This window comes from Chiloscyllium plagiosum, unplaced genomic scaffold (genome assembly GCF_037043375.1).
Source record: "Chiloscyllium plagiosum isolate Xiang-an unplaced genomic scaffold, Cpla_swu_hap1 HiC_scaffold_5, whole genome shotgun sequence".
In the NCBI taxonomy this organism is placed as follows: Eukaryota; Metazoa; Chordata; class Chondrichthyes; order Orectolobiformes; family Hemiscylliidae; genus Chiloscyllium; species Chiloscyllium plagiosum.
This window is the reverse complement of record NW_028270143.1, coordinates 58,020,629-58,046,160: the sequence shown is the minus strand read 5'-3', so window position 1 is coordinate 58,046,160 and position 25,532 is coordinate 58,020,629. Positions and strand designations below refer to the sequence as shown.

Sequence of the window (25,532 nt, the reverse complement as noted above, 5' to 3'; positions counted from 1 at the left end):
GTGCAATTAATGATTGTAAAGCTCTAGGTCTCCACCATTTCCAGTGAAGTATGGTGATACACATCATGAGAAAATGTTCCATGCCTATCTTCAATAATGGAAACAGCTAACGTGAGTGAAAAAGAGAACATTGTAGTGTTTGTAAATGGCTTTTTAGAATTAGTATGGAAACAGACCTTTCAGCCCATTAAGTCCACACCGACCATCCGAAGAGCAACTCACCCAAACCCACCACCCTATCCTATTGTTTTATATTTACTCCTGACTAATGCACCTAACCAACACATCCCTGAACACTATGGGCAATCTAGCACAGCCAATTCACCTAACCTACGCATCCTTGGATTGTAGGAGGAAACTGGAGCACCCAGAGGAAACCCTGCAGACACGAGGAGAATGTACAAACTCTACACAGTTACCCAAGGCTGGAATTGAACCCGGGTCCCTGGCGCTGTGAGGTAACAGTGCTAACCACTGAGCCACCAGGCTGCTTCACCCAAAAGTGCCCAGTAGATAATTATAATTCTTCTCTTCCCCAGGTCCACCAAATCATACATGTTATTTTCCAGCCAACGTATACATTCCAAGTAACATTAAGAAACAGCTCTGGACAGAGTAAAGGTTGCAATCTCTAACAACATCCTGGCTGAAGTGGAGGAAATCCATATTTCACTCCCTCCCTCCCTCAGCTGTGAAATTTCAGCGCACTGCAGTCAGTGAGTAGAGCATGATAAGATGGATAACTATATATAGTAAACAACAAATATACTCCACCAATTAAAGTTCCTGCATCCTTCCATTCAGTTTTCACAAAATGATAGACGTAAGAAATCATATTATTACCATAAACAGCATTTTACATAGCAAAGGTACAATTCTATTTACCTGCAATATTAGGTTTGACAAAGGCTGCTTGGAGACAATGACATCTGTACTAGGGATGAGATTTACATTCTTGGAAATTCACAGTAACAGGCTTTGCTTAACTATTTAAAGTGTATGGTAGGATAGGTCATGTTGGCTGGAGCCCTGCAGAACCAGGCTCCAGCTTCACGTGATGTAACATCAGTATGACATTGCTTCATTTGTACATGCTCAGTAGCTATACTTACAGTAAATGCTTAATTCATTTTACTCAATGGTACTCATTAAACCTTTCTGAAAATTTGTATAATTTTTCCTCTTTGAATTTAGAAAGAGAAAGCCTGGAGATTTCTCCCACTGATTGTTAAGAAATTCAACAAATTTTTATTGTGGACTCCACAGGATGTTAGGCATCAATCATTTTTAGTTCACACACACACGCGCACGCACGCACGCACACACATGCGCACGCACACAATTAATTTGTAGCTATGTGAGACTGGAAGGATTACTGTAGTTCTGATTAAATATTACAGATATTATGCAGTCCAGATTTACAGTATATTTTGCCAAAATATTCTACACTATATCTGCATGAGTTATTTTTGGTCACCTACCTTACGTATATGTTCTTGAAGTCCTTTTACTCCATATAATCTGAACACAAACCACATTTTCAAAGAACGGAATCTGCGTCCAAGGGGAATCTGCCAATGCTATACATAAACAGTGTTAGTTAAAATATTATCCATTAACCAAGACCATTGTGGTTTCTGTTTCATTGTCTGAATCAAATTGAGTAAATCTGTGGTGCAAATACCTATTTTCAATTAGACCCTAATGTTGGAATGAGTAATTGGAGCTAAAGGTCAATATAAAAATTATTTGAATGGACAGAATTAATTTAGACTCTTGAAACTCCACATATAATCCCAAGTTTCCACGATTCATTACATAGCTGTTAGATTGGATTGCCCTGTTCATCAGCAGTTAACATTTTTTGGGAATTAATTTTAATGTGAAGTGGTTTAGATTCTGATGTAATTATATTTTGAAGTGCAGTCAGCAGACCAGGCCCCAGAATATTGCAGTGCAAAAGAGATGCAACTTCTGCAAAAACATCCATTAGGTCAGTAGGGGGCAGCAAGGAGAAACTGCACTGATTTCTTCACCTTTGCGTTTTCTCCACTGGGTAATCTTGCACCCTTATCAGATGTGACCCTTGCCAAAGCTATCAGCAGACACAGGACATAGTGTCACTGAGGCACCATATTGCAGCATTTTGCCAAAACGATTTTGAGTTTTAGGCAGATTTACAAATCTCTTAGAAAAGGTGGAACACGTATTTCTGGTAATGATGCACAGATACAATTTAGCATCTTGAATTGACGTAGTAATAAGGTTTTGATGCAGTAGTCACTTTTACCAAAAATCTGCAAGCAGAGTTTGGGGATTTTCAAAGCTTTTGAACATCTACTTTCAATCTGAATCAGTGAATTGGAAAGCAAATGGCGGATGAAATTTGTAAAGTGAAGGGTGCACTCATATATTTTTCTCTAAGACATGCAAAGACCTGACTTCCCAGACTGCAGCAGTGTGGCAAAGCAGATAATGGGCATTGCTTTGCAACTGAGCCCCCTGTGGCATGAATGGCTGGGTTGACATTTTAGTTCATGAGATTAGTTTCTGACATCACATTGATGTCGTCTCAAAGAACGCCTTTCTCCACCTCTAAAATCTCTTCACTTTGGCCTGTCAAAGTTCATCTGCAGCTGAAATCCCTATTCATGCCTCAGTTAACTCTTGACTTGATTATTCCTGCACTCCTGGCTCGTCTCCCATGTTCTACTCTATGTAAACATGAGATCATCCAAAGTTCTGCTACCATGTCTTAATGTGCAGTGAGTCCTGTTCTCATACAATCCATGTGCTTGATGGTCCTGTTGGCTCCTAGTCAATAACATTCTAATATTTTTTAGATTAGATTACATTACAGTGTGGAAACAGGCCCTTCGGCCCAACAAGTCCACACCGACCCACCGAAGCGCAACCCACACACACCCCTAACCTAACACTACGGGCAATTTAGTATGGCCAATTCACCTGACCTGCACATCTTTGTGACTGTGGGAGGAAACCGGAGCACCCGGAGGAAACCCACGCAGACACGGGAAGAACGTGCAAACTCCACACAGTCCGTCGCCTGAGGCGGGAATTGAACCCCGGACTCTGGCGCTGTGAGGCAGCAGTACTAACCACTGTGCCACCGTGCCGCCCACTATGTGCCTTCAAATTTCTCCAGGGCCTTGCTGTTCCCTAGCTCTGTAATCTTCACTAATCCTACAACCTTCTGAGATCTTGAGTTGCTAATTCTAGCACTTGTAAATTCCTAAGCAAAGTTGCTCCATCATTGGTAGCCATAGCTTTAGTTGCCTCGACACAAACTCCAAACAATTTTTCCCCATTTCCAAATGCTTGCCTCCTTTAAACACTTCTTGAAGCCCTATGTGTACAATCAAGCTTTAGTTTCCTTGACCTACTATTTCTTTATTTGGCTCAGTGTCATTCCTCATTTACTAATACTTTCAGAAGCACAGTGGGACATATCATTCATTCCATTCAATGTGCTGTACAGATGTAAGCTGTGATTGTTGAGGAAGCGTGTTCTCTCTTTCAGGACATTCCGGGTCATGTTACCTCCTTTAGGCTGGGAACCTTGTCCCAGTCTCAGTCCTGCGGAATGGTGTCGAGCTGAGAAGGTAGCAGCTCCAGTTGTTGTTGTTGCTTTTATTGCAGCTGCTACTACTGCTGATACGGCTGACTCTGGTTTGCTCCTCAGAGGGCCAGGCTTCTGCTACATAAGTAAGTCCAGATGCGGTGACGGCTTGACAGCAAGCAGTTTGAGGTGCAAGTGAATATTCACCAAGTAATTCGAAAAAGTTGCAATGGACAATCAAAGCAGGATGTTCAGGCAGACAGAAGTATTCTTGCAAGCTTATGTGTTTCGCTGGAGACAATTACTCTCCTATTGATCTACTCTTGACCATCAACCTTTTAATGAAATTAACAAACAAGGAGAAAGATGTGGAAAACTAACAATCCAAAAGGAGAAGCATGTACAAGGAAACCAGGAGTTAGTGAACAATGTATATGCTTGAATTCTGACCTCTGTTCTCCCTTCATTGTAGCTACATGCTGAAAAATGATGATTGGTAAACTTACCTTACAGCTTCAAACTTTTGTATAAAGTCATGCATTAAAAATCCAATCATTTCAATGGAAGAGTTTCTTAAATGACATTATTAAATTTAACAATAAAATGGAAAAAAGGCATTCATTATCAACAGTTAATTTTGGTGGCTTCGAAAGCACTATCAATTCAAAATAGAAAATAGAACATTACAGCGCAGTACAGGCCCTTCGGCCCTCGATATTGCACCGACCTGTCATACCAATCTGAAGCCCATCTAACCTACACTACTCCATGTACGTCCATATGCATGTCCAATGACGACATAAATGTACTTATTGTTGGCGAATCTACTACTGTTGCAGGCAAAGCATTCCATACCCTTACTACTCTGAGTAAAGAAACTACCTCTGACATCTGTCCTATATCTATCACCCCTCAATTTGAAGCTATGTGCCCTCGTGCTTGCCGTCACCATACTTGGAAAAAGGTTCTCCTGTCCACCCTATCTAACCCTCTGATTATCTTATATGTCTCTATTAAGTCACCTCTCAACCTTCTTCTAACGAAAACAGCCTCAAGTCCCTCAGCCTTTCTTCGTAAGACCTTCCCTCCATACCAGGCAACATCCTAGTAAATCTCCTCTGCACCTTTTCCAAAGCTTCCACATCCTTCTTATAATGCGGTGACCAGAACTGTTCACAATACACCAACTGCGGCCGCACCAGAGTTTTGTACAGCTGTAGCATAACCTCATGTTTCCGGAACTCGATCCCTCTATTAATAAAAGCTAAAACACTGTATGCCTTCTTAACAACCCTGTCAACCTGGGTTGCAACTTTCAAGGATCTGTGTACCTGGACACCGAGATCTCTCTGCTCATCTACACTACCAAGAATCTTACCATTAGCCCAGTACTTTGCATTCCGGTTACTTCGACCAATGTGAATCACCTCACACTTGTCCGCATTAAACTCCATTCGCTACTTCTCAGCCCAGCTCTGCAGCTTATCTATGTCTGTCTGCAACCTACAACATCCTTCGTCACAACTCCACCTACTTTAGTGTCGTTTGCAAATTTACTAACCCACCCTTCTATGCCCTCATCCAGGTCGTTTATAAAAATGACGAACAGCAGTGGACCCAACACCGACCCTTGCGGTACACCACTGGTAACTGGACTCCAGAGTGAACATTTCCCATCAACCACCACCCTCCGTCTTCTTTCAGCAAGCCAATTACTGATCCAAACTGCTATATCTCCCACAATCCCATTCCTCCGCATTTTGTACAATAGCCTACTGTGGGGAACCTTATCGAACGCCTTGCTGAAATCTATATATACCACATCAACCGGTTTACTCTCATCTACCTCTTTGGTCACCTTCTCAAAGAACTCAATAAGGTTTGTGAGGCACGACCTACCCATCACAAAACTGTGCTGACTATCGCTAATCAAATTATTCTTTTCTAGATGATTTTTCCAACACTTTACCAACAACTGAAGTAAGGCTCACTGGTCTATAATTACCAGGATTGTCTCTACTCCTCTTCTTGAACAGGGAAACTACATTTGCTATCCTCCAGTCTTCTGGCACTATTTCTGTAGACAATGACGATTTAAAGATCAATGCCAAAGGCTCGGCAATCTCCTTCCTGGCTTCCCAGAGTATCCTAGGATAAATCCCATCCGGCCCAGGGGGCTTATATATTTTCACACTCTGCAGGATTTCTAATACCTCTTCCTTGTGAACCTCAATCCCACCTAGTCTAGTAGCCTGTATCTCAGTATTCTCGACAACATCGTCATTTTCTAGAGTGAATACTGTCGAAAAATATTCATTTAGTGCTTCCCCTATCTCCTCTGACTCCACATACACCTTCCCACGACTATCTTTGATTGGCCCTAATCTTACTCTTGTCATTCTTTTATTCCTTAAATACCTATAGAAAGCCTTAGGGTTTACTCTGATCCTACCCGCCAACAACTTCTCACGTCTCCTCCTGGCTCTCCTGAGCTCTCTCTTTCGGTCTTTCCTGGCTACCTTGTAACCCTCAAGCGCCCTAACTGAGCCTTCACATCTCATCATAACATAAGCCTTCTTCTTCCTCTTGACCAGAGATTCCACTTCCTTCATAAACCACGGCTCCCGCGCTCTACAGCTTCCTCCCTGCCTGACAGGTACATACTTACCTAGGACACACAGGAGCTTTTGCTTGAATAAGCTCCACATTTCTAATGTGCCTATCCCCTGCAGTTTCCTAAATCTTGCCTTATCTCATCGTAATTGCCTTTCCCCCAGTTATAACTCTTGCCCAATGGTATACACCTATCCCTTTCCATCACTAAAGTAAACATAACAGAATTATGATCGCTATCACCAAAGTGCTCACCTACTTCCAAGTCTAACACCTGGCAGGGCTCATTACCCAGTACCAAATCTAATGTGGCTTCGCCCCTTGTTGGCCTGTCTACATACTGTGTCAGGAAGCCCTCCTGCACACACTGGACAAAAACTGACCCATCTATAGAACTCGTACTGTAGAGTTCCCAGGCAATATTTGGAAAGTTGAAGCCCCCCATGACAACTACCCTGTCTCTCTCTCACTCCTATCTAGAATCAACTTTGCTATCCTTTCCTCTGCATCTCTGGAACTATTCGGAGGCCTATAGAAAACTCCCAACAGGTTGAACTCTCTTTTCTGTTTCTAACTTCAATCCCCAAACATCCTTTCTGCAACTGTAATACTGTCCTTGACCAACAATGCCACACCTCCTCCTCTTTTACCATCTTCTCTGTTCTTACTGAAACATCTAAATCCTGGAACCTGCAACAATCATTCCTCTTCCTGCTCTAACCACGTCTCCGAAATGGCCACAACATCGAAGTCCCAGGTACCAACCCATGCTGCAAGTTCACCCACCTTATTCCAGATGCTCCTGGCGTTGAAGTAGACACACTTCAAACCAACTTCTTGCTTGCTGATGCGATCTTGCGTCCCTGAAACTTGATTTCGTACTTCCCTACTCTCAACCTTTTCTATGCTCGAACTACACTTTTGGTTCCCATCCCCCTGTTGGATTAGTTTAAACCCACCCCGATAACCTTAGCGAATTTCCCCCCCAGGATATTGGTACCCCTCTGGTTCAGATGAAGACCATCCTGCTTGTAGAGGTACCACCTACCCCAGAAAAAGCCCCAATTATCCAAGAATCCAAAACCCTCCCTCCTGCACCATCCCTGTACCCACGTGTTCAACTCCTCTCTCTCCCTATTCCTCGCCTCATCAGCACATGGCACGGGCAACAAACCAGAGACAACTCTGTTCATCCTTGCTCTAAGCTTCCATCCTAGCTCCTTGAATTTCTGCCTTAAATCCCCATCACTCTTCCTACCTATGTCGTTGGTACCTATGTGGACCACGACTTGGGGCTGCTCCCCCTCCTCCTTAAGGATCCCAAAAAGACGATCAGAGACATCACGAACCTTGGCACCTGGGAGGCTACACTCCAACCATGATTCTCTCTCGTCCCCACAGAACCTCCTATCTGTCCCCCTAACAATGGAGTCCCCAATGACTACTGCTCTGCTCCTCTTCCCCTTTCCCTTCTGAGCAGCAGGGACAGACTCTGTGCCAGAGCCCTGTGCCCCACTGCTTTCCCCTGGTAAGTCGTCTCCCCCAACAGTATCCAAAACAGTATACTTATTGTTGAGGGGAATGGCCACAGGGGTTCCCTGCAATGCCTGCCAGTTCCCTTTCTGTCCCCTGACTGTAACCCATTTGCCTTTTTCTTGTACCTTAGAAGAGACTACTTCCCTGTAACTTTGCTCAATAACCCCACCTGCCTCCCGAATGATCCGAAGTTCATCCAGCTCCAGCTCCAGTTCCCTAACGGGGTTTTCAAAGAGCTGGAGTTGGGTGCACTTCCCGCAGATGTAGTCAGCAGGGACACTAGTGGTGACCCTTACCTCCCACATTCTGCAGGAGGAACATTCCATTCCCACTATTCTAAATTCCCAAAGAGACTGTTGAAAAAATAAGGAATAAAAAAAAAGGTTACCTTACCAATCTGGCGCACAGGTCCTTTTTTTTGGTGAGAGGAGGATGGGTGGGAGACACTACCTGAGTAGTGTTTTGAGTAACGCAACCACATAAATATATGACTTCCCAGAAGTCCATCGCTCCTCCCTCGCACCTCTCGGCAAATGGAGGCCCGACTCGCGAGGTAAGTCCCTTTTAATGCGGGAAAACTCACCCTTCCTGGCAGTCCTCGCTTCACCACTCCTTCTCTCCTCGCCGCTCTGCAAAATGGTTTCTGATTTCTACAAACTTTCATTTTAACTGGGGACAGTTTGCAAGTCGTAAGCTATATAATTTTAATCAGGTCCCCAATGACTCATGCAAAAAAAATGTCTTAATCACACTAAGCCATAAACATTTCCCTCCTTTTTTCTCTTTTCATGTTGTTTTCACTTACGTCTGCCAGGTGGCAGTAGAGGAGCTACAAATGACTTCAGCAACTCGGTTCATAAAAGAGAAAAACCTGCATTTCGATTCTGAGGAGAAGTGCATTAACAGCAACAATAAAAGACCAGTAACCCTTGAGGAATGTATTTGTGGACACTGGGGAGATTGGATTTGACAGTGAAAAATCCTATATATTGAACACACTGATAAAACTCACTGTTTAGGTTCCCACAAGGAAAGACTAGTACAGTGAAGAACCACAAAATAATGATGCTAGCAGAAGTTAGGAAAGGAATAAATTTATGGGAAAACCAAAACTTAGTTCAATAAATCTTCATTTAGACTAAAGTCAAAGCTGGAGGTGTTGAAAAACAATAACATACATTTAGGTGAACATTGAACCTGACTAGAACTGAAAATTATATTTTCCAAAACTGTACAACCCAGATGACCTCCTTCTTCAACGACCGCAATTTCCCCCCAGACGTGGTCGACAATGCCCTCCACCGCATCGCTTCCACTTCCCGCTCCTCCACCCTTGAGCCCCGCCCCTCCAACCGCCACCAGGACAGAACCCCACTGGTCCTCACCTACCACCCCACCAACCTCCATGTACAGCGTATCATCCGCAGTCATTTCCGCCACCTCCAAACGGACCCCACCACCAGGGATATATTCCCCTCCCCTCCCCTATCAGCGTCCCGAAAAGACCACTCCCTCCGTGACTCCCTCGTCAGGTCCACACCCCCCATCAACCCAACCTCCACTCCCGGCACCTTCCCCTGCAACCGCAAGAAATGCAAAACTTGCGCCCACACCTCCCCCCTTACTTCCCTCCAAGGCCCCAAGGGATACTTACATATCCGCCACAAATTCACCTGCACATCCACACACATCATCTATTGCATCCGCTGCACCCGATGTGGCCTCCTCTATATTGGGGAGACAGGCCACCTACTTGCGGAGCATTTCAGAGAACACCTCTGGGCCACCCGGACCAACCAACCCAACCACCCCGTGGCTCAACACTTCAACTCCCCTCCCATTCCACCAAGGACATGCAGGTCCTTGGACTCCTCCATCGCCAGACCATGGCAACACGGCGGTTGGAGGAAGAGCGCCTCATCTTCCGCCTGGGAACCCACCAACCACAAGGGATGAACTCAGATTTCTCCAGTTTCCTCATTTCCCCTCCCCCCACCTTGTCTCAGTCAAATCCCTCGAACTCAGCACCGCCTTCCTAACCTGCAATCTTCTTCCTGACCTCTCCGCCCCCACCCCACTCCGGCCTATCACCCTCACCTTGACCTCCCTCCACCTATCGCATTTCCAACGTCCCTCCCCCAAGTCCCTCCTCCCTACCTTTTATCTTAGCCTGCTGGACACACTTTCCTCATTCCTGAAGAAGGGCTTATGCCTGAAACGTCGATTCTCCTGTTCCTTGGATGCTGCCTGACCTGCTGCGCTGTTCCAGCAACACATTTTCAGCTCTGAAAATTATATCCCCAATTATGAGGCTATTTCACATTACTATGGTTTAGAAATGCTTTAATGATACTCACCCTATAATCAGTGATGAGTACTGAAAGCACAGAACAAAGAGAATAGTTACTGTAAAATGTGACTCATTTGCTGTAATACTACAATGCAGCCTCAAATGATTGGATGCAAATACATCAGAGGTTCAAACAAAGTATATGAAGTAAAATGCGCATTAACATGTGACAGCCTTTGACCTAGAAACAGTACCATTTAGTAAAATGTGTAACTACATCAAAATGTTTTGGGATTCTGTAATTATTACTGAGAACTTTCAAGTAATGTATCAGTTGTAAGGAATCCATTATAATTTTCAAATTCTAAGAAATATTGGTCCCTGTGACCTGGTGAGCCATGTTGGCCTGAAAACAATATCAACCAAAAATTAAAGTATGGAGACCAAGTTGCAGACTGTAAGAGGAAACTGCAAAGGCAGTTCTCATGCATGAAACCAATGGAACCCAGAAGTTAAGACAGTTCCAGAAAGAAGTATGCTATTGTGTGCAGCTTTGTACAGGTAGAACTCTCTTTACATGGAAAGTGTTGCCTGGGAGAAATGGATAAACGTTTGAAGGAAAATAATTGGACTTCTGCCTGAAGAAGATTCAAGGGTAGAAAATTGGGCAGGCTATAAGATCGATAAAATTTATCTTTGCTGTATGTTATTCCAGATGTAACCCATTGTTTGAAATGACCTCAACTGCCTAATTTATTTTCAAGTTACGTGGATTTTAATACATGCTAAAATAAAAGTCACATAAAGTAGTCTTCTATTAGATTTTGTTTGGTAAATTTGTTTTTTTGGAGGGTTTATAGATCCCACAGGGATCATAAAAGTGATTACATCAGGTTTAAACTGAATTTGGAAATATTATTTACATAATGCTGTTCTAGAACAGGTGAGGAAAATATTGAATATTTTTACTTTTCTCTTCTTATTGCCATAACACAGGTGTTTTATGATTTTGCTTATTTCTTTCCCTTTTTGAAATTATCTACTTGTGAAGTTCACTTCAAATAAAATTATTCACAACAAACTTTCAGAGAGAGAGAGAGACACAAACACAGGACAGGCAAGTAAGAAAAGGGGTTTCAATTAAGTATAATTTGATATTCAACAGGATGGACATCAATTCATTTAATTTTGTCTGAGTCCATAAAATCAGTGTTGGAGGTTATTTTCTGTAGGAATAGAGATACAGTCGGATGCAATTGACTGAAGGCAGTATTTTGTGCCAGAATTCACCTTTTCATACTCGTTGAAGATTTATCAATGAGGTTGGTAGACTTTTCAGGTGGATATATACTGAAAACCGTGCTTTGAAAAACCTGAGACATGAGGCAGGCTTAGATCAACCTGGAGTCCAGCTGACCTTAGATTATTAGATGACTGATGTTAACAGTAACTGCTGATTCCACACTCAAGCATGGGTTAATTTGTCTGTGACACGGTTTCTAGATGAATCAATTTCTACTTAACAAGTGAGTTTTTATAATTTTGACCAGGGACATTGTTCTATGTATAGAATTTTGGGGCATTAGGACCTCTTCAGGCATAATATATTGATTGCACTCCCTATGTTGTAAGACACTGCTCGGGCAACATCATGTCAGCTGGTCCTTGTGTTTGTGAACTGCAAAATCCACACAATGCAAGGGTGTCACATTTCAGGATGATGATGATTTTAGCTTTTGTCCTTTGTAAATCAGTGCTGGAGCTTACCAGAAAATGCTGTCAACAAGTGTCATGAGATTGACAGTAGCTAAATTTTTATCTAGCAAAGTCTATTTTAAAATTTGACAAGAAAATATTACTTAAAAAAACAATTTATGATCTCTTTCAGGTCTAGGGAACCTGACAAAGCTTTAAATATTGTTGGAACTTCAAATGTTTAATTCCCAGTTACAAGTGTACTTGTTTAATAAATCACTATAGTTATCATTATAGTATTATCATTATTAGTTATATTGATACTATAATTAATATCATTAGTTTCTATAATACAATATAACACTTTCATTGTTATATACTATGGTCATAATTCCCATTCCATTTCCTCTCTTCGGTTCTCCCATTTCCTCTAGCTTTCCCCTGTCTTCCCCTCTACTACACTTCAGCCTACCCACTGCACTGCTTCCCCTTTCTCCACACACTCTGATTCCTCCCTTTTCTACCTCTGTCCTGGACCCTCTGGTCTTCCCTCCAGACCCCTGTCCTTCTCACTACCCATTTGCACTGACATTCTGCGTACTCACCCCCTCTACCTTTCTCCTCTACCTTCCTGCCTTTCCTCATCTCCCATTCTCTCTTCAAAGCTTCTTCTCCTCTTTTCTTGCTCTTCTTCCCTCCTGTAGTGATTGTAATAAAGTCAGCCAGATGGACCCAGAGAATCTGAGTTCCCTGCTTGGGGCTGTTAATTTGGTCCGATCGAGGAGCCTGGCTTGACAGATGTAAGCAGAAATGTCAGAGGTTCTGTTCTCTCTGACAGCTGGCTCTGAGAAAGCTGTATCAGTGTCAAGGACTCTACACGTGTAAATTAAGGGTGAATTGGTGACAGGATACCAACCTCTGTGAAGTTACTTCTGGCCTTCCCTTTTATATCCCCTCTCCTTCTGCTTTTCCCTTCCTATTCCATCCCTCCACCCTTTCCGTTGGCTCTCAGGTACAGTACCAGCAAGTATCGGAAGTTATGCTAAACAGGTTGAGGGAAGATTGAAAGTTCTAGTTGGGGTGGGAAAGGAGGGGATGGTGATGATATTTCAGTAACAGATCATAGGGTGTAAGATTATACTCTTAGGATCGGGGAAAGTGGTATTGTAGCCAAACACTGGGTAAGGGGGAGTGAGCTTGTTGCCCCAAACCTGCGCAGGGGAGTTGCGTTCCTAGGCCTGCATGACTAAATGGAGACTGTAACTCTGGAGCTGAGATGACTGACTTTTAACAACTACAACTAACTTCTGGTTCTGAGGAAGGATCACTGCACCTGAAACGTTAACTCTGATTTCTCTGCACAGATGCTGCCAGACTTGCTAAGCTTTTCCAGCAACTTCTGTTTTCGTTACAGTCATCTTCTTTTGTACTATGTGTGACTCCATGGTGGGATCTGAACCTGTGTTCACAAAGCACTAGTCTGTACTTGATTAGATTGTAACTCAAATAATTCTACCACTCAGCCAGCATCTCCTCAACCCATGTGATCATCTCCTGGAAGTCTCCTGCACTGGGTTTTTTTTTCCCACTTCCATAATGTTATATCTGAAGGTTCTCTATTTCTCATTCACATGTTGCACATCAGGTAACCAAAGAGATGACATGAGATTCAAAATTATGTTAATAATACCGAGTTTTACCTCACCATTACTTACTTTCATCTCTCAATTACCTTCTAATTATTTTAACTACATGTCTGAGGTAATCCACAAATATTCAGTCATTCCACCACCAACATTTAGTGCAGCAGTGTGTACCATTTATCAGATGCACTGCAGAAATTCCCCAAAAACCCTCAGATAGCACCTTCCAAACCCACAACCAATTCCAACTGGAAGATCAAAGGTAGTAGTTAAATCAGAACAACACAACTTGCAAGTTCCCCTCCAAGCTACTAACCATTCTGACTCAAGAAAAATATTGCCATTTCCTTCAGTATTCCTGGATCAGAATCCTGGAATTCCCTCCCTAACAATGTTGGGAGTCTACCTACAACACAAGGACAGCAGTGGGTCAAGGAGGCAGTTCAGCACAACCTTCCTAAGTGTAACTAGGGATGGGCAATAAATGTTTGCCCAGCCAACAATGCCCATATTTCCCCAAGTGAATAAAAAAGTCCTGGATGAGCAGTAAATTAATCATATTAAACACTGTGAAGGTCAAAGCCATTATGATCACCACAAGGTTGCCACATTTTTAATTGTTCCCTCCTTAAATAAATGCAAATTGTTATGGCTCTTATTATTTAGAAGAAAAAAAAACTTAATGACACTATTTTCTCAAAATATTGCTGTTATGGACAAGGTACTTATTCTTAGTTTAACAAATAATCTATATAACTACACCTTGAAACTTGACAGTTATGCACAATTCCAATTGATTCAATATTATAATAATGTGAGGTTCTTTCAGACAAAGATTAACAATCAGCTCCATTAACTGTACAATTCCAAAAGAATTTAGCCAACAGTAATCCAAAAAATACCAGAGTCCTGATGATCGTGCTTTAGGTAAAGGGGATCCATTTTAAAAGCTCCAATAAGTTCTGATCTTTTCTTCACCCTAAAAGTGACATATTTTTAATGAATTCTTTGACTTAGCTGTGTATTTTACCAAATGTGATGCACATGAAACTTCAAATGCAGACAATATTCAGAAACAATTACTGTATTCTAAATCATGCAGTTTGTTTTTATCTATATATATCTATATATATTTGAAGAAATGTAAAATTCCTTATGTATAGGAAGGAATTAAATTAACAAAACGGATGAAAAAGACTAACAGCTGAGGAATAACGATCTCAAGCCGGTTAAAAAAAAAGTCAATACCAGGATAGACAAGATAAAACTTTTAAAAAAGCTTTTAAAAACTTTTAACACACTATTGTAATATCTACATCTTATAATTGTCTTTCAGGTGAAAATCCTATAATTATCCAGATCATACACTGTATAATTTTGCAAAAGATCATGGAGGCCACAGATAAAATTTGGGTTCAAGTTAAAGCTAGCTAGTAATATACAAATGAACAGTGAGTGGTTCTGCACGTATTTGCATAGGAGGAGAGTAACTAAGCCTACTTTCAATCTTCAGCAGTAAGGCTGAAGGATTGTTAATGGATAACCAAGCTATGCAGACATTGACTGAATTGATAAACACATTGATTAATATGTTTATCATTATAAATGAAATTTTGGAAGGCTTTTCAAAGGCACTTTACAGTCAAGAGATGAAAGGCATTTAGGAAATTACAACAATCATCATCACTGGATGATATCAGGTGAAAGTAGGTCTTGGAGCACAAATTCATAACAATGGCAGGCCTGTCACAAAAATGAAACTTTATTGCCGCTGATTGATTGATTATTAGAAACTGTTTCTGCATTCCATAGGGAATATGAATTCCTTTCTGGCTATTATTTGCATCTCAAATAATAACATTCTATTGTCTGCCGGGGACACAGGATCTGTTTATGGAATGTCCAGCGACATTGAAACTGAAAAATTCCAGTGCCAAAACCTAGAATCATGACGATGTCTACCTAAGATGCAAAGAATTAGACCTGCATTTATGCGCACTGAAAAAGATAGCCACATGGCGATTATGTCGATTGTTGTAAAAAACATTTAGTTCATTAATAACATTTAGGGAAGGAAATCTGCCATCCTTTCCTGGTCCAGACCCATAGCAATATGTTTGAATCTTAGCTGCCCTCTGGGCAATTATGGATGAGCAAAAATGGTGGCTTAGCCAGTTATGCCCATATTTATGAAAACAATACCCCCTGTAGTTAAAAAATCTAACGAGTCATTTTTCAAGAGTATTGAAATGAACAGCAAATAAAACAAACTTAAAGGCTTCAACATTCAAGGGCAGCAGTGCCCCATCAGATTTTTCTTCCCCTTCACATTCCTTTCACCTCATGCCTTCTTCTGAACTCACAATAACCTCTAACCACCTAAACTGGAAAGGGACCAATATCCTAGCAGGGAGATTTGCTAGTGTTACTTGGAAGGCTTTAAACGAGTAAGGATGGGGTGGGGGGTGGGGGGGCTGGGGCATTGAGGATGGGACCCAGAGAGATCGTGAGCAAAGGGATAAGTCTGAGGCTGGTACAGTGGAGAAGAGGAGTAAGTCAAATAGTTAAGAGAACAAGGTAAGACTGATAAATCAAATTGAACTTATTTCAGTGCAAGAGGCCGAACAGAAAAGGCAGATGAACTCAGAGCAGGTGGGAACATGGGACTGGGATATCACAGCTATTACAGAAACATGGCTCAGGGAAGGACAGAACTGGCAGCTTAATGTTTCAGGGTATAGTTGTCAAAGGGAGAATAGAAAGTGGGGGGGGGGGCAAAAGTGGAGGGGGAGAGACATTTTTGGTTAGGAATAACATTACAGCTGTACTTGGGGAGAATATTCCTGGGAGTTTATCCAGTGAAGTTATTTGGGTGGAACTGAGAAATAAGAAAGGGATAACTATCTTATTGTGATTGTACTACAGGCACACTAACAGTCAGCAGGAAATTGAGATGCAAATATGTAAGGAAATTTCAGACATCTGTAAGAATTATAGGATTGTAGTGGTAAGGCCATTTTAACTTGCCAAACATAGACTGGGACTGCCATTGTGTTAAGGGCTTGGATAGACAGGAATTTGTTATAAGTGTGCAAGAAAATTTTCTTACTCAGTATGTGGATGGACCTACTGGAGAAGCTGCAAGACGTGACGTTCGGGACACCACCTATGCCCTCAATCTCCTCCAAGGCTTTTGTTTCTCTGGCCCCCAATGCCTCATCTTCACCATGGACATCCAATCCCTCTACACCTCCATCTGCTATGACGAGGGCTTCCAAGCATTCCTTACTTCTCCCGAAGTCCCCACCAGTACCCTTCCACTGACACTCTCATTTGTTTGGCTGAACTGGTCCTCACCCTCAACAATTTCTCTTTTGAATCCTTCCACTTCCTCCAGGTAAAAGAGGTAGCCATGGACACCCTCATGGGCCCCAGCTATGCCTGTCTCTTTGTCGGTTACGTGAAACAGTCCATCCTCCGCAGTTACACCAGCACCAATCCCCACCTTTTCCCGATACATTGGTGACTATATCGGCGCCACCTCATGCTCCCATGAGGAGGTTGAACAGTTCATCAAATTCACCAACCTTAAGTTCACCTGGATCATCTCAGACAATGCCCTCTACTTCCTGGATCTCTCCATCTCCATCAACGATGACTGACTAACACTGACATCTTCTACAAACCCACTTACTCCCACAGCTACCTAGACTACAACTCCTCCCACACTTTGTCCTGTAAAAACGTTATTCCTTATTCCCAATTCCTCTGCCTCCACCAGATCTGCTCCAAGGAGGACCAATTCCACCACAGAACACACCAGATGGCCTCCTTCTTTGAACACCACAATTTCCCCTCCCACATGGTTGATGATGCCCTCTAGCTCATCTCATCCACTTCCAGCACCTCCGCCCTCAAACCCCACCTTAATACCAAACAAGGACAGAACTCTCCTGGTTCTCACCTTCCACCCCATCAACCTTTGTATACATTGCATTATCCTCCACCATTTCCGCCACCTACGAATTGACCCCACCACCAGAGATGTAATTCCCTTTCCGCTCCTATTCACCTTCCATAAAGACCATCTGCGACTTCCTTGTCAGCTCCACACACCCCACCAACCCATCCTTCCCTCCTGGTACCTTCCCCTGCCACCACAGGAATTGCAAATCCTGAGCCCACATCTACTGCTCCTCCCCCCCACTCTCCACGTCCGTCCAAGACCCAAAGGAGCCTTCCATATCCATCAAAGTTTCACCTGCACTTCCACCCATGTCATTTACTGTATCCGTTGCTTCCTATGCGGTCTCCCCTACATTGGGGAGACAGGACGCCTACTTGCAGAGCATTTCAGAGAACATCTCTGGGACACCCGCACTAATCAACCCCACTGCCCCATGGCCGAACACTTCAACTCCCCCTCCCATTCCACCAAGGATATGGAGGTCCTGGGCCTCTTCCATCATCTCTCCCTAACCTGGAGGAAGAACGCCTTATCTTCCACCTCGGGACCCTCCAACTCCACGGCATCAAAATGGATTTCATCAGTTTCCTCATTCCCCCATCCCCACTTTATCCCAGTTTCAAACCTTCAACTTGGCATCGCCCTCATGACCTGTCCTACCTGTCCATCTTCCTTCCCACCTATCTTCTCCACGCTCCTCTCTGACCGATTACCATTACCCCCACCTCCATCCACCTATTGCACTCTCAGCTACCTTCCCCCCAGCCCCACACCCCTCCCATTTATCTCACCACCTTCCAGCCTCATTTCTAATGAAGGGCCTTTGCCCGAATTGTCGATTCTCCTGCTCCTCAGATGCTGCCTGATCTGCCGTGCTTTTCCAGCACCACACTCCCAACTTTAATCTCCAGTCCTCACTTTAGCCAACTTTTGAGTAATAACACAGGGCAACAGCCTGAGGTGTCAGCGGGGGAGCACTTTGGGGCAAGTGATCATAATTCTTTTAGTTTTAAAATAGTTATGAAAAAGGATAGATCTGACATAGAAGTTAAAGTTCTGAATTGGAGTAAGGCTATTTTGCCAGAATGAGACAGGAACTTTCAAAAGTTGATTGGTGCAGCTATTTGCAGGAAAAGGGATGGTTGGAAAGTAGGAAGCCTTCAAAATGAGATAATAAGAATCCAGAGGCAGTATATTCCTGTTAGAATGAAGGCTGGTAGGAGTATGGAATGCTGAATGACGGGTGAAATGAGGCTCTGGTCAAGAAAAAGGAGGCATATGGCACATATAGATACCTGGGAATGAGTGAATCCCTACAGGAGTGTAAGGACAGTAGGAATATGCTTAAGAGGGAAATCAGGAGGACGAAAAGGGGACATGATATCTTTGGCAAATAAGGTTAAGGAGAAACCAAAGAGATTTTACAAATACATTGAGAGCAACATAGTAACTAGGGAGAAAATAGAGCCCTTTAAAGATCAACATGGCCATCTATGTGTGGAACCACAGGAGATGGCTGAGGTAGTAAATGAGTATTTTGCATCAATATTTACTGTGCAGAAGCATATGGAAGCTAGGGAACTTGGAGAAATAAATAGTGATATCTTGTAAAATGTCCATATAACAATAAAATGCATAAAGGTGGATAAATCCCCAGAACCTGACTAGATGTATCCTAGAATGGTCTTGTTGATTTGTTTCCTTAAATGTTAAATACACTACAAAGTGGTTTCTTACTGAGACAGATATCTTGAAGTTTATGAACGACACTATTTACTCCATCATAAAATCTCAGATTTACACATAATCTGAGTCCTATACTTATTGAACAAATGTGCATTGACTCAATAACAACAATAATAAGGGTGCTGATTATTGAATAGGAGATGGGCACATTTAATAATAGAATGTCACATTTTGTGATGGCATTTAACTATTTTAAAAAATACATAGTCTGGGAACCATGTAAAAATACATGGTGAATTCAAAAGTAGTCTGTAGAACTCATATGCAACTTACCACATGGCAGAGCAATCAAAGTTCACCAAAAGCCACTTATGAGGATTAAAGTTGAAAGAATCTGCAAACTGATAAAACAAATAGAATTGCAAAACATTATTCATAGATATAATGTCCAATTATGCAGTTTCACTGTGGTAACAGAGAAAAGGCTCATGATGGATTGGAGGTGGTAGAGACAGCTAACTTGTTTTAATAATGATGCAATTATTGATATTCTGGTTAAGTGAACATAATATGCAATGAAATCACAACCCTTAACTGGCTGCTGCACACAGTTGAAAAAAACTGCAAAGTTAAAAAAAAAGGTTTGCTTTGGTTGTTGAAAATATATTAAGGTGGGTTGGAGAAGGACCTAAGGATCTAATTACAAAAGATTCAGAATAAAATCTGTTTGGAGCTAAGGGGCAGTCACCATTCAATGATATTATTAGGAATATTTACAGGTAAATTCAGAGCCTGTGACAGTATGCAGCTCCTCATTTTCACAGCTTTTGGATGATTGAAACTGAATTCTTCCAATTTTGATTCTTTTTCTCCTATTGATTGATTCTTGATTGGTAATGGGATCAAAGGTTACAGGGAAAAGGCAAGAGAATGAGGTTGTGAAACATATCAGCTTTGATCAAATGGTGGAGTAGACGCGTTGGGCTGAATGGCCTAATTCTCCTCCTATACCTTACAGTCTTATGGTTTAAATAAACAAAGAATTGTGGATGATAGAAATCTGAAACCCAAAAAGAGAATTCTGGAGAGACACTGGCATCATCTGTTAGGAGAAAGCCGAGTTAATGTTTTGAATCCGGTGACTCTTCATCTGAACTCAAAACATTGACTCTGCTTTCTCTTCATAGATCCTAGATTAGAGTTTCTCCAACAATTTCTGCTCTTCTTAACTTGCTTGGTTAACTAGAATTGGCTTATCCCCTTCCAAGAATCCCTTTTACTCCCTTGAAACATCCTTGCTGTGAGATATGAAATACTTTCTTAAAACATCTGCCACTGTTCCTTAATCGTCTTTGTTGCTAAACCTCTTCCTCAGCCCACTCCAGCCGGCTCTATCCTCATCCCTTTGTAAAGTTTCTTATTTAAGCTTAGCATAGTTGTTTCCAATTCAGATTCCTTCCTTAAAAATGTTGTTTGCTTTGATTTAATCTTAATTGAAACTGTATTTTTATTCCTAATCAATCATAAAATGCAATGTTGTATAAACATCACTTTATGTACATTGCTTTTAAAACATGCCTAATTTTTGGGAACTTACAAAGATAATTACCCTTAGTTTTTAGTTACCATGCAAAAACAATGATTTGTATTTCATATGCTAGGATTGATTTTTAAAATTAATGGCCAGAAAATCCCACGAGCCTACAGACATTTGTGATTGGCCTCAATATGTTATTTGATGCTAGACCAAAAAATGTGCTTTATAATATGTATGTACAAAGGCACAATAGAATTAAAGTCCTTGCGATTATAAGTCCAATGGATAGTTGCTCCATGGTCAGATGCAAGACACAATGCTTATTCTTTACTGCAGTAACTAAAAAACATCATAGGACTTTCTATTTAATCTACCTACTGTTAAATTATTTTTCATTGCTTCCTTGTTGTCTGGTAATTGTTTGACCTCTTGGCTGTTTGGCAATATTGAATACTGTTTACTATCCAGTGGATATAATCATAATGCATTAGTCATATTACAGACTTACTGAAAGGATATTAATGCAATATAAACAATATTTGTTATACAGATGGTACCTTAGAATATGCTGTTTTCTTGACTAATAGATTGATTGAGAGGATGCAGAATGGCTTCAGGTATAAGGGATCTTAGCTACAGGAAAAGCTGGAGTTATTCTCCTATGTTCCAAAGGAAGTTGAAGGGAGATCAGATAGAAATGTATAAGGGTAGGTAAGTAACAAATACCTTATGCCATTAACGAATTGTCTCAGGTCGAAAGCAGACAAATTTGTGGTTTCAGGTAAAATATAGGAAAGATGTGACAACATTGTTTTTATACATCAAGCAGTAATGAACTGGAACTCACTATCTAGAAGAGTGATCGAAGCAAAGGTGATGAGATATTTCAAAATGAAATTGGATAGGAACACAGCGGAAATAGCTTGCAATGTTACAGGTATAGAATCTGGTGCTGACACCTACTGGAGTGCTCTACAGAGAGCTGACATGGATGTAATGTGTTGAATAGTCTCCTTCTGTGCTGTTACAATTTGAAGACTGAATGTAATTCAGCAGTGTATTTTACCTATTGTCGTTTTGTCTTTTCATTCCTGAAAACTGAGGAACAGAATATAGCTGCCCAACATTGATAGTCCAGAAATGAACCTTGGTGAATTACACAGGAGAGTATGGATAGAGTGAATGAGCCTGGGTGAGGACAACAAAAAGGCTTGGCTGCCCAACATCTGACATGTGGTCAGCAGAGATTGCACAAGGAACCTGACCTGCAGTGACACCAGACAGCATTCTGGTAAATCTCCTCTCTAGAGTTTCCACATCCTTCTTATAATGAGGTGACCAGAATTGGACACAATATTCCAAGTGTGGTCTAACCAGGGCTTTATAGAGCTGTAGCATAACCTCATGCCCCTTAAATTCAGCCCCTCTGCTAATGAAAGCCAACACACCATATGCCTTCTTAACAACTCTATCAACTTGGGTGGCAATTTTGAGGGATCTATGGACATGGACCCCAAGATCCCTCTGTTCCTCTATACTGCCAAGAATCCTGCTTTTAACCCTATAGTCTGCAATCAAATTCAACCTTCCACAATGAATCACTTCATACTTTTCCAGGTTGAGCTCCACCTGTCACTTCTCAGCCCAGCTCTGCATTCTGTCAATGTCCCATCGCAACCTACAACAGCCTGCCACACTATCCACAACTCCATCAACCTTTGTGTCATCGGCAAACATACTAACCCACCCTTCCACTTCCTCATCCAAGTCATTTATAAAAATCACAAAGAGCAGAGGTCCCAGAACAGATCCCTGTGTAACACCACTGGTCATGAGCTCCAGGCTGAATAATTTCCATCTACTACCACCTCTGTCTTCTATGGGCCAGCCAATTCTGTATCCAAACAGCCATTTTCTCAGTATCCCACGCCTCCTTACCTTCTGAACGAACCTACCAAGGGGAAATGCTTTGCTAAAATCCATGTATATCAAATCCACTGCTCTACGTTCATCAATGTGTCTGTCACATCCTCAAATAATTCAATAAGGCCTGTGACGCATGATCTGCCACTCGCAAAGCTATGCTTTTCCAAATAATCATAAATTCTGTCACTCAGAATCTTCTCTAATAATTTGCCCATCTCTGACGTAAGACTGACTGGTCTATGATTCCCAGGGTTTTCCCTATTCTCTTTCTTGAACAAGGGAATAACATTTGCCACCCTCCAGTCATCTGGTACTACTCCAGTAGACAGTGAGGATACAAAGATCATCAGCAAAGGTACAACAATCTCTTCCCTCACTTCCCATAGTAACCTTGAGTATATCCTGTCTGGCTCTGGGTATTTATCTCTACTATGATTTTCAAAATTGCCAGCACATCTTCCTTCTTAGCATCAACCTGTTGAGCGTATCAATCTGTTTAATGCTGTCCTCACAAACGACAATATCTCTCTCACTAATGAATACTGAAGCAAAGTATTCATTCAGGAACATCCCCTATCTCCTCTGCCTCCAGGCACAAGTTCCCCAATCAGTCCTACCCTCACTCTGGCCATCCTCCTGTGATGCAGATAAGTGTAGAATGCCTTAGGGTTTTCTTTAACCCTACCTGCCTAGGCTTTTTCATGCCCCCTTCTAAGTTCTCCGCAGTCCTTTTGACAGTTCCTACCTGGCTACCTTGCAACCTTCTAGAGCCCCGTCTGATCTTTGCTTCCTCAACCTTAAGGCTCCTTCTTCCTCTTGACTAGACATTCCACATTTCTTGTCATCAAGGTTTCCTTCACCCTACCATCCCTTCCTTGCCTCAGTGGGACAAATCTATCTTGCACTCACAGCAAGTGGTCCCTAAACAACCTCCACATTTTAGTCCTGCATTTCCCTGAGAATATTTGTTCTCAATGTATGCTCCACAGTTCCAGCCTAATAGCATTGTAATTCCCCGTCCCACATCTGCTCCGATCATTCTCCATGATGACAGTAAAGTTATGATCACCAAAATGCTCTCCCACCGAGAGATCTGACACCTGACTTGAGTCATTGCCAAGCATCAAATCCAATACAGCCTGCCCTCTAGTCGGCCTATCTCCAAACTGAGTCAGGAATCCTTCCTGGACATAGCGGACAAAGTCTGCTCCAACCAAACTATTTGCACTAAGGAGGTTCCAATGAATATTAGGGAAGTTGAAGTCTTCCAATGACAATAACCCTGTTACTTCTACACCCTTCCAAAAACTGTCTCCCAATCTGCTCCTCCACAATCAGATGGGCCAAAAGGCTGAGGAGTGACAGTTGGTGTTTAATTTAATAAGTGAGGTGCTGCACTTAATGGTGAGGTCCTGGAGAGTGTTTCTAGAAATCTCACAATAAAGTGACTGCTCCTTTCCTGTTTCTGACTTCCACCTATAAAGACTCAAACTGTCCTCGATGACCTCCCTTTCTGCAGCTGTGATACTATCCCTGATTAGCAATGCCACTCCCCCACCTCTTTTACCTGCCTCCCTATTCCTTTTGAAACACCTAAACCTCAGAACATCCAATAACCATTCCTGCCCCGTGATATCCAAATCTCCATAATGGCCACATCGTAGCTTCAAGTACTGACCCATGCTCTAAGTTCATCACCCTTATTCCTGACACTCCTTGTATTAAAATAGACACACTTCAACTGATCACACTGACTGCAACTTTGCCCTATCAACTGTCTATCCTTCCTCACACTCTCTGCACGCTGTATATGCCTGTTCACCAGCTACCCCATCCTCTGATCCATAGATCCGGTTACCATCCCTCTGCCAAACTAGTTTAAACCCTCCCAAAGAGCTCTAGCAAACCTCCTGCTCAGCATATTGGTACCCCTCCAATTCAGGTGCAACTTGGTCTCATTGAACAGGTCCCATCTTCCCCAGATGTCCCAATGATCCACATAACTGAAGCCCCTCCTCCTACACCAGCTCTGCAGCCTTGTTTACGGCTGCACTCACTCTCTGTTCCTAACCCCACTAACCCACGGCACCAGTAGCAATCCTGAGATTACTACCCTGCTTGTCCTGCCTTTTAGCTTCCAACCTAACTCTGTATATTCACTTTTCAAGTCCTCATCCCTTTTTCTAGCTTTGTCATTGGTACCAATGTATACCATGACTTCTGGCGGTTCTCCCTCCCCCTAAAGAATCCTGGAGAGTCAATCCGAGACATCTCCGACCCTGGCACCGGGGAGGCAATGTATCATTCAGGGGTCTTGTTTGCGACTACAGAATCTCCTGTCTGTTCCACTAACCATTTAATCTCCTATCACTATCACTGTCCTATTCTCCCCCCTTCCTTTCTGAGCCACAGAGCCAGGCTCAGTGCCAGAGACCTAGCCGCTGTGGCTTTCCTGTGGTAGGTTGTGCCCCTGAACAGTATCCTAAGCAGTATACTCATTATTGAGGGAAACAGCCACAGGGGGATTCTATACTGTCTGTCTAATCATTTTCCCTCTCCTGATGGTCACCCAGCTACCTTTATCCTGTAACTTAGTTGTGACTACCTCCCTATAACTCCTCTGTACCACCCCCTCAGCCTCCTGAATGATCTGAAGTTCATCCAGCTCCAGCTCCAGTTCCCTAACGTGGTCTGTGAGGAGCTGGAATTGGGTGCACTTTTCGCAGGTGAAGTCAGCAGGGACACATCCTGCAAGAGGAGCACGCAGCTGGCCTAGCTTCCATCCCCTCTGCTCCCTGGCTTCCTTCCCGACTGCCCCCTGGCTCGCACTCACTCGACTCCCGCTGCTGATGGACAACATCTGATGATCAGCCAGTGCAGCTTACATCCCCTGACTGAATAAAAACCTGTTGCTTGTTCCCTATGTCTAAGTAAGACCTTTCAACACTTTGCATAATATATTACTCCTTCATTTATTTCTGTACACAGTAGGTTGGAATTTTGGTAGGACGAATAAAAAAGTTGTATATTATCTAAATGGAGAGAGATTACAGAGCTCT

The 25,532-nt window shown here is 42.4% G+C and overlaps 1 protein-coding gene across 3 annotated transcripts in view; it reads right to left on the bottom strand.

Annotated features, from left to right (window-relative positions):
- Positions 1–25,532, bottom strand: part of ddc (dopa decarboxylase) — a 111,402-nt gene that overhangs the window by 25,264 nt on the left and 60,606 nt on the right. For all 3 annotated transcript variants that reach the window (XM_043690111.2, XM_043690110.2, XM_043690113.2), the window contains exons 9-12: positions 19,344–19,411; positions 14,260–14,336; positions 10,087–10,106; positions 1,482–1,580 (exon numbers count right to left, since the gene is read on the bottom strand). In XM_043690111.2, coding sequence (XP_043546046.2) covers positions 1,482–1,580; positions 10,087–10,106; positions 14,260–14,336; positions 19,344–19,411 — 264 coding nt within the window. The remainder of the gene's footprint in view (positions 1–1,481; positions 1,581–10,086; positions 10,107–14,259; positions 14,337–19,343; positions 19,412–25,532) is intronic.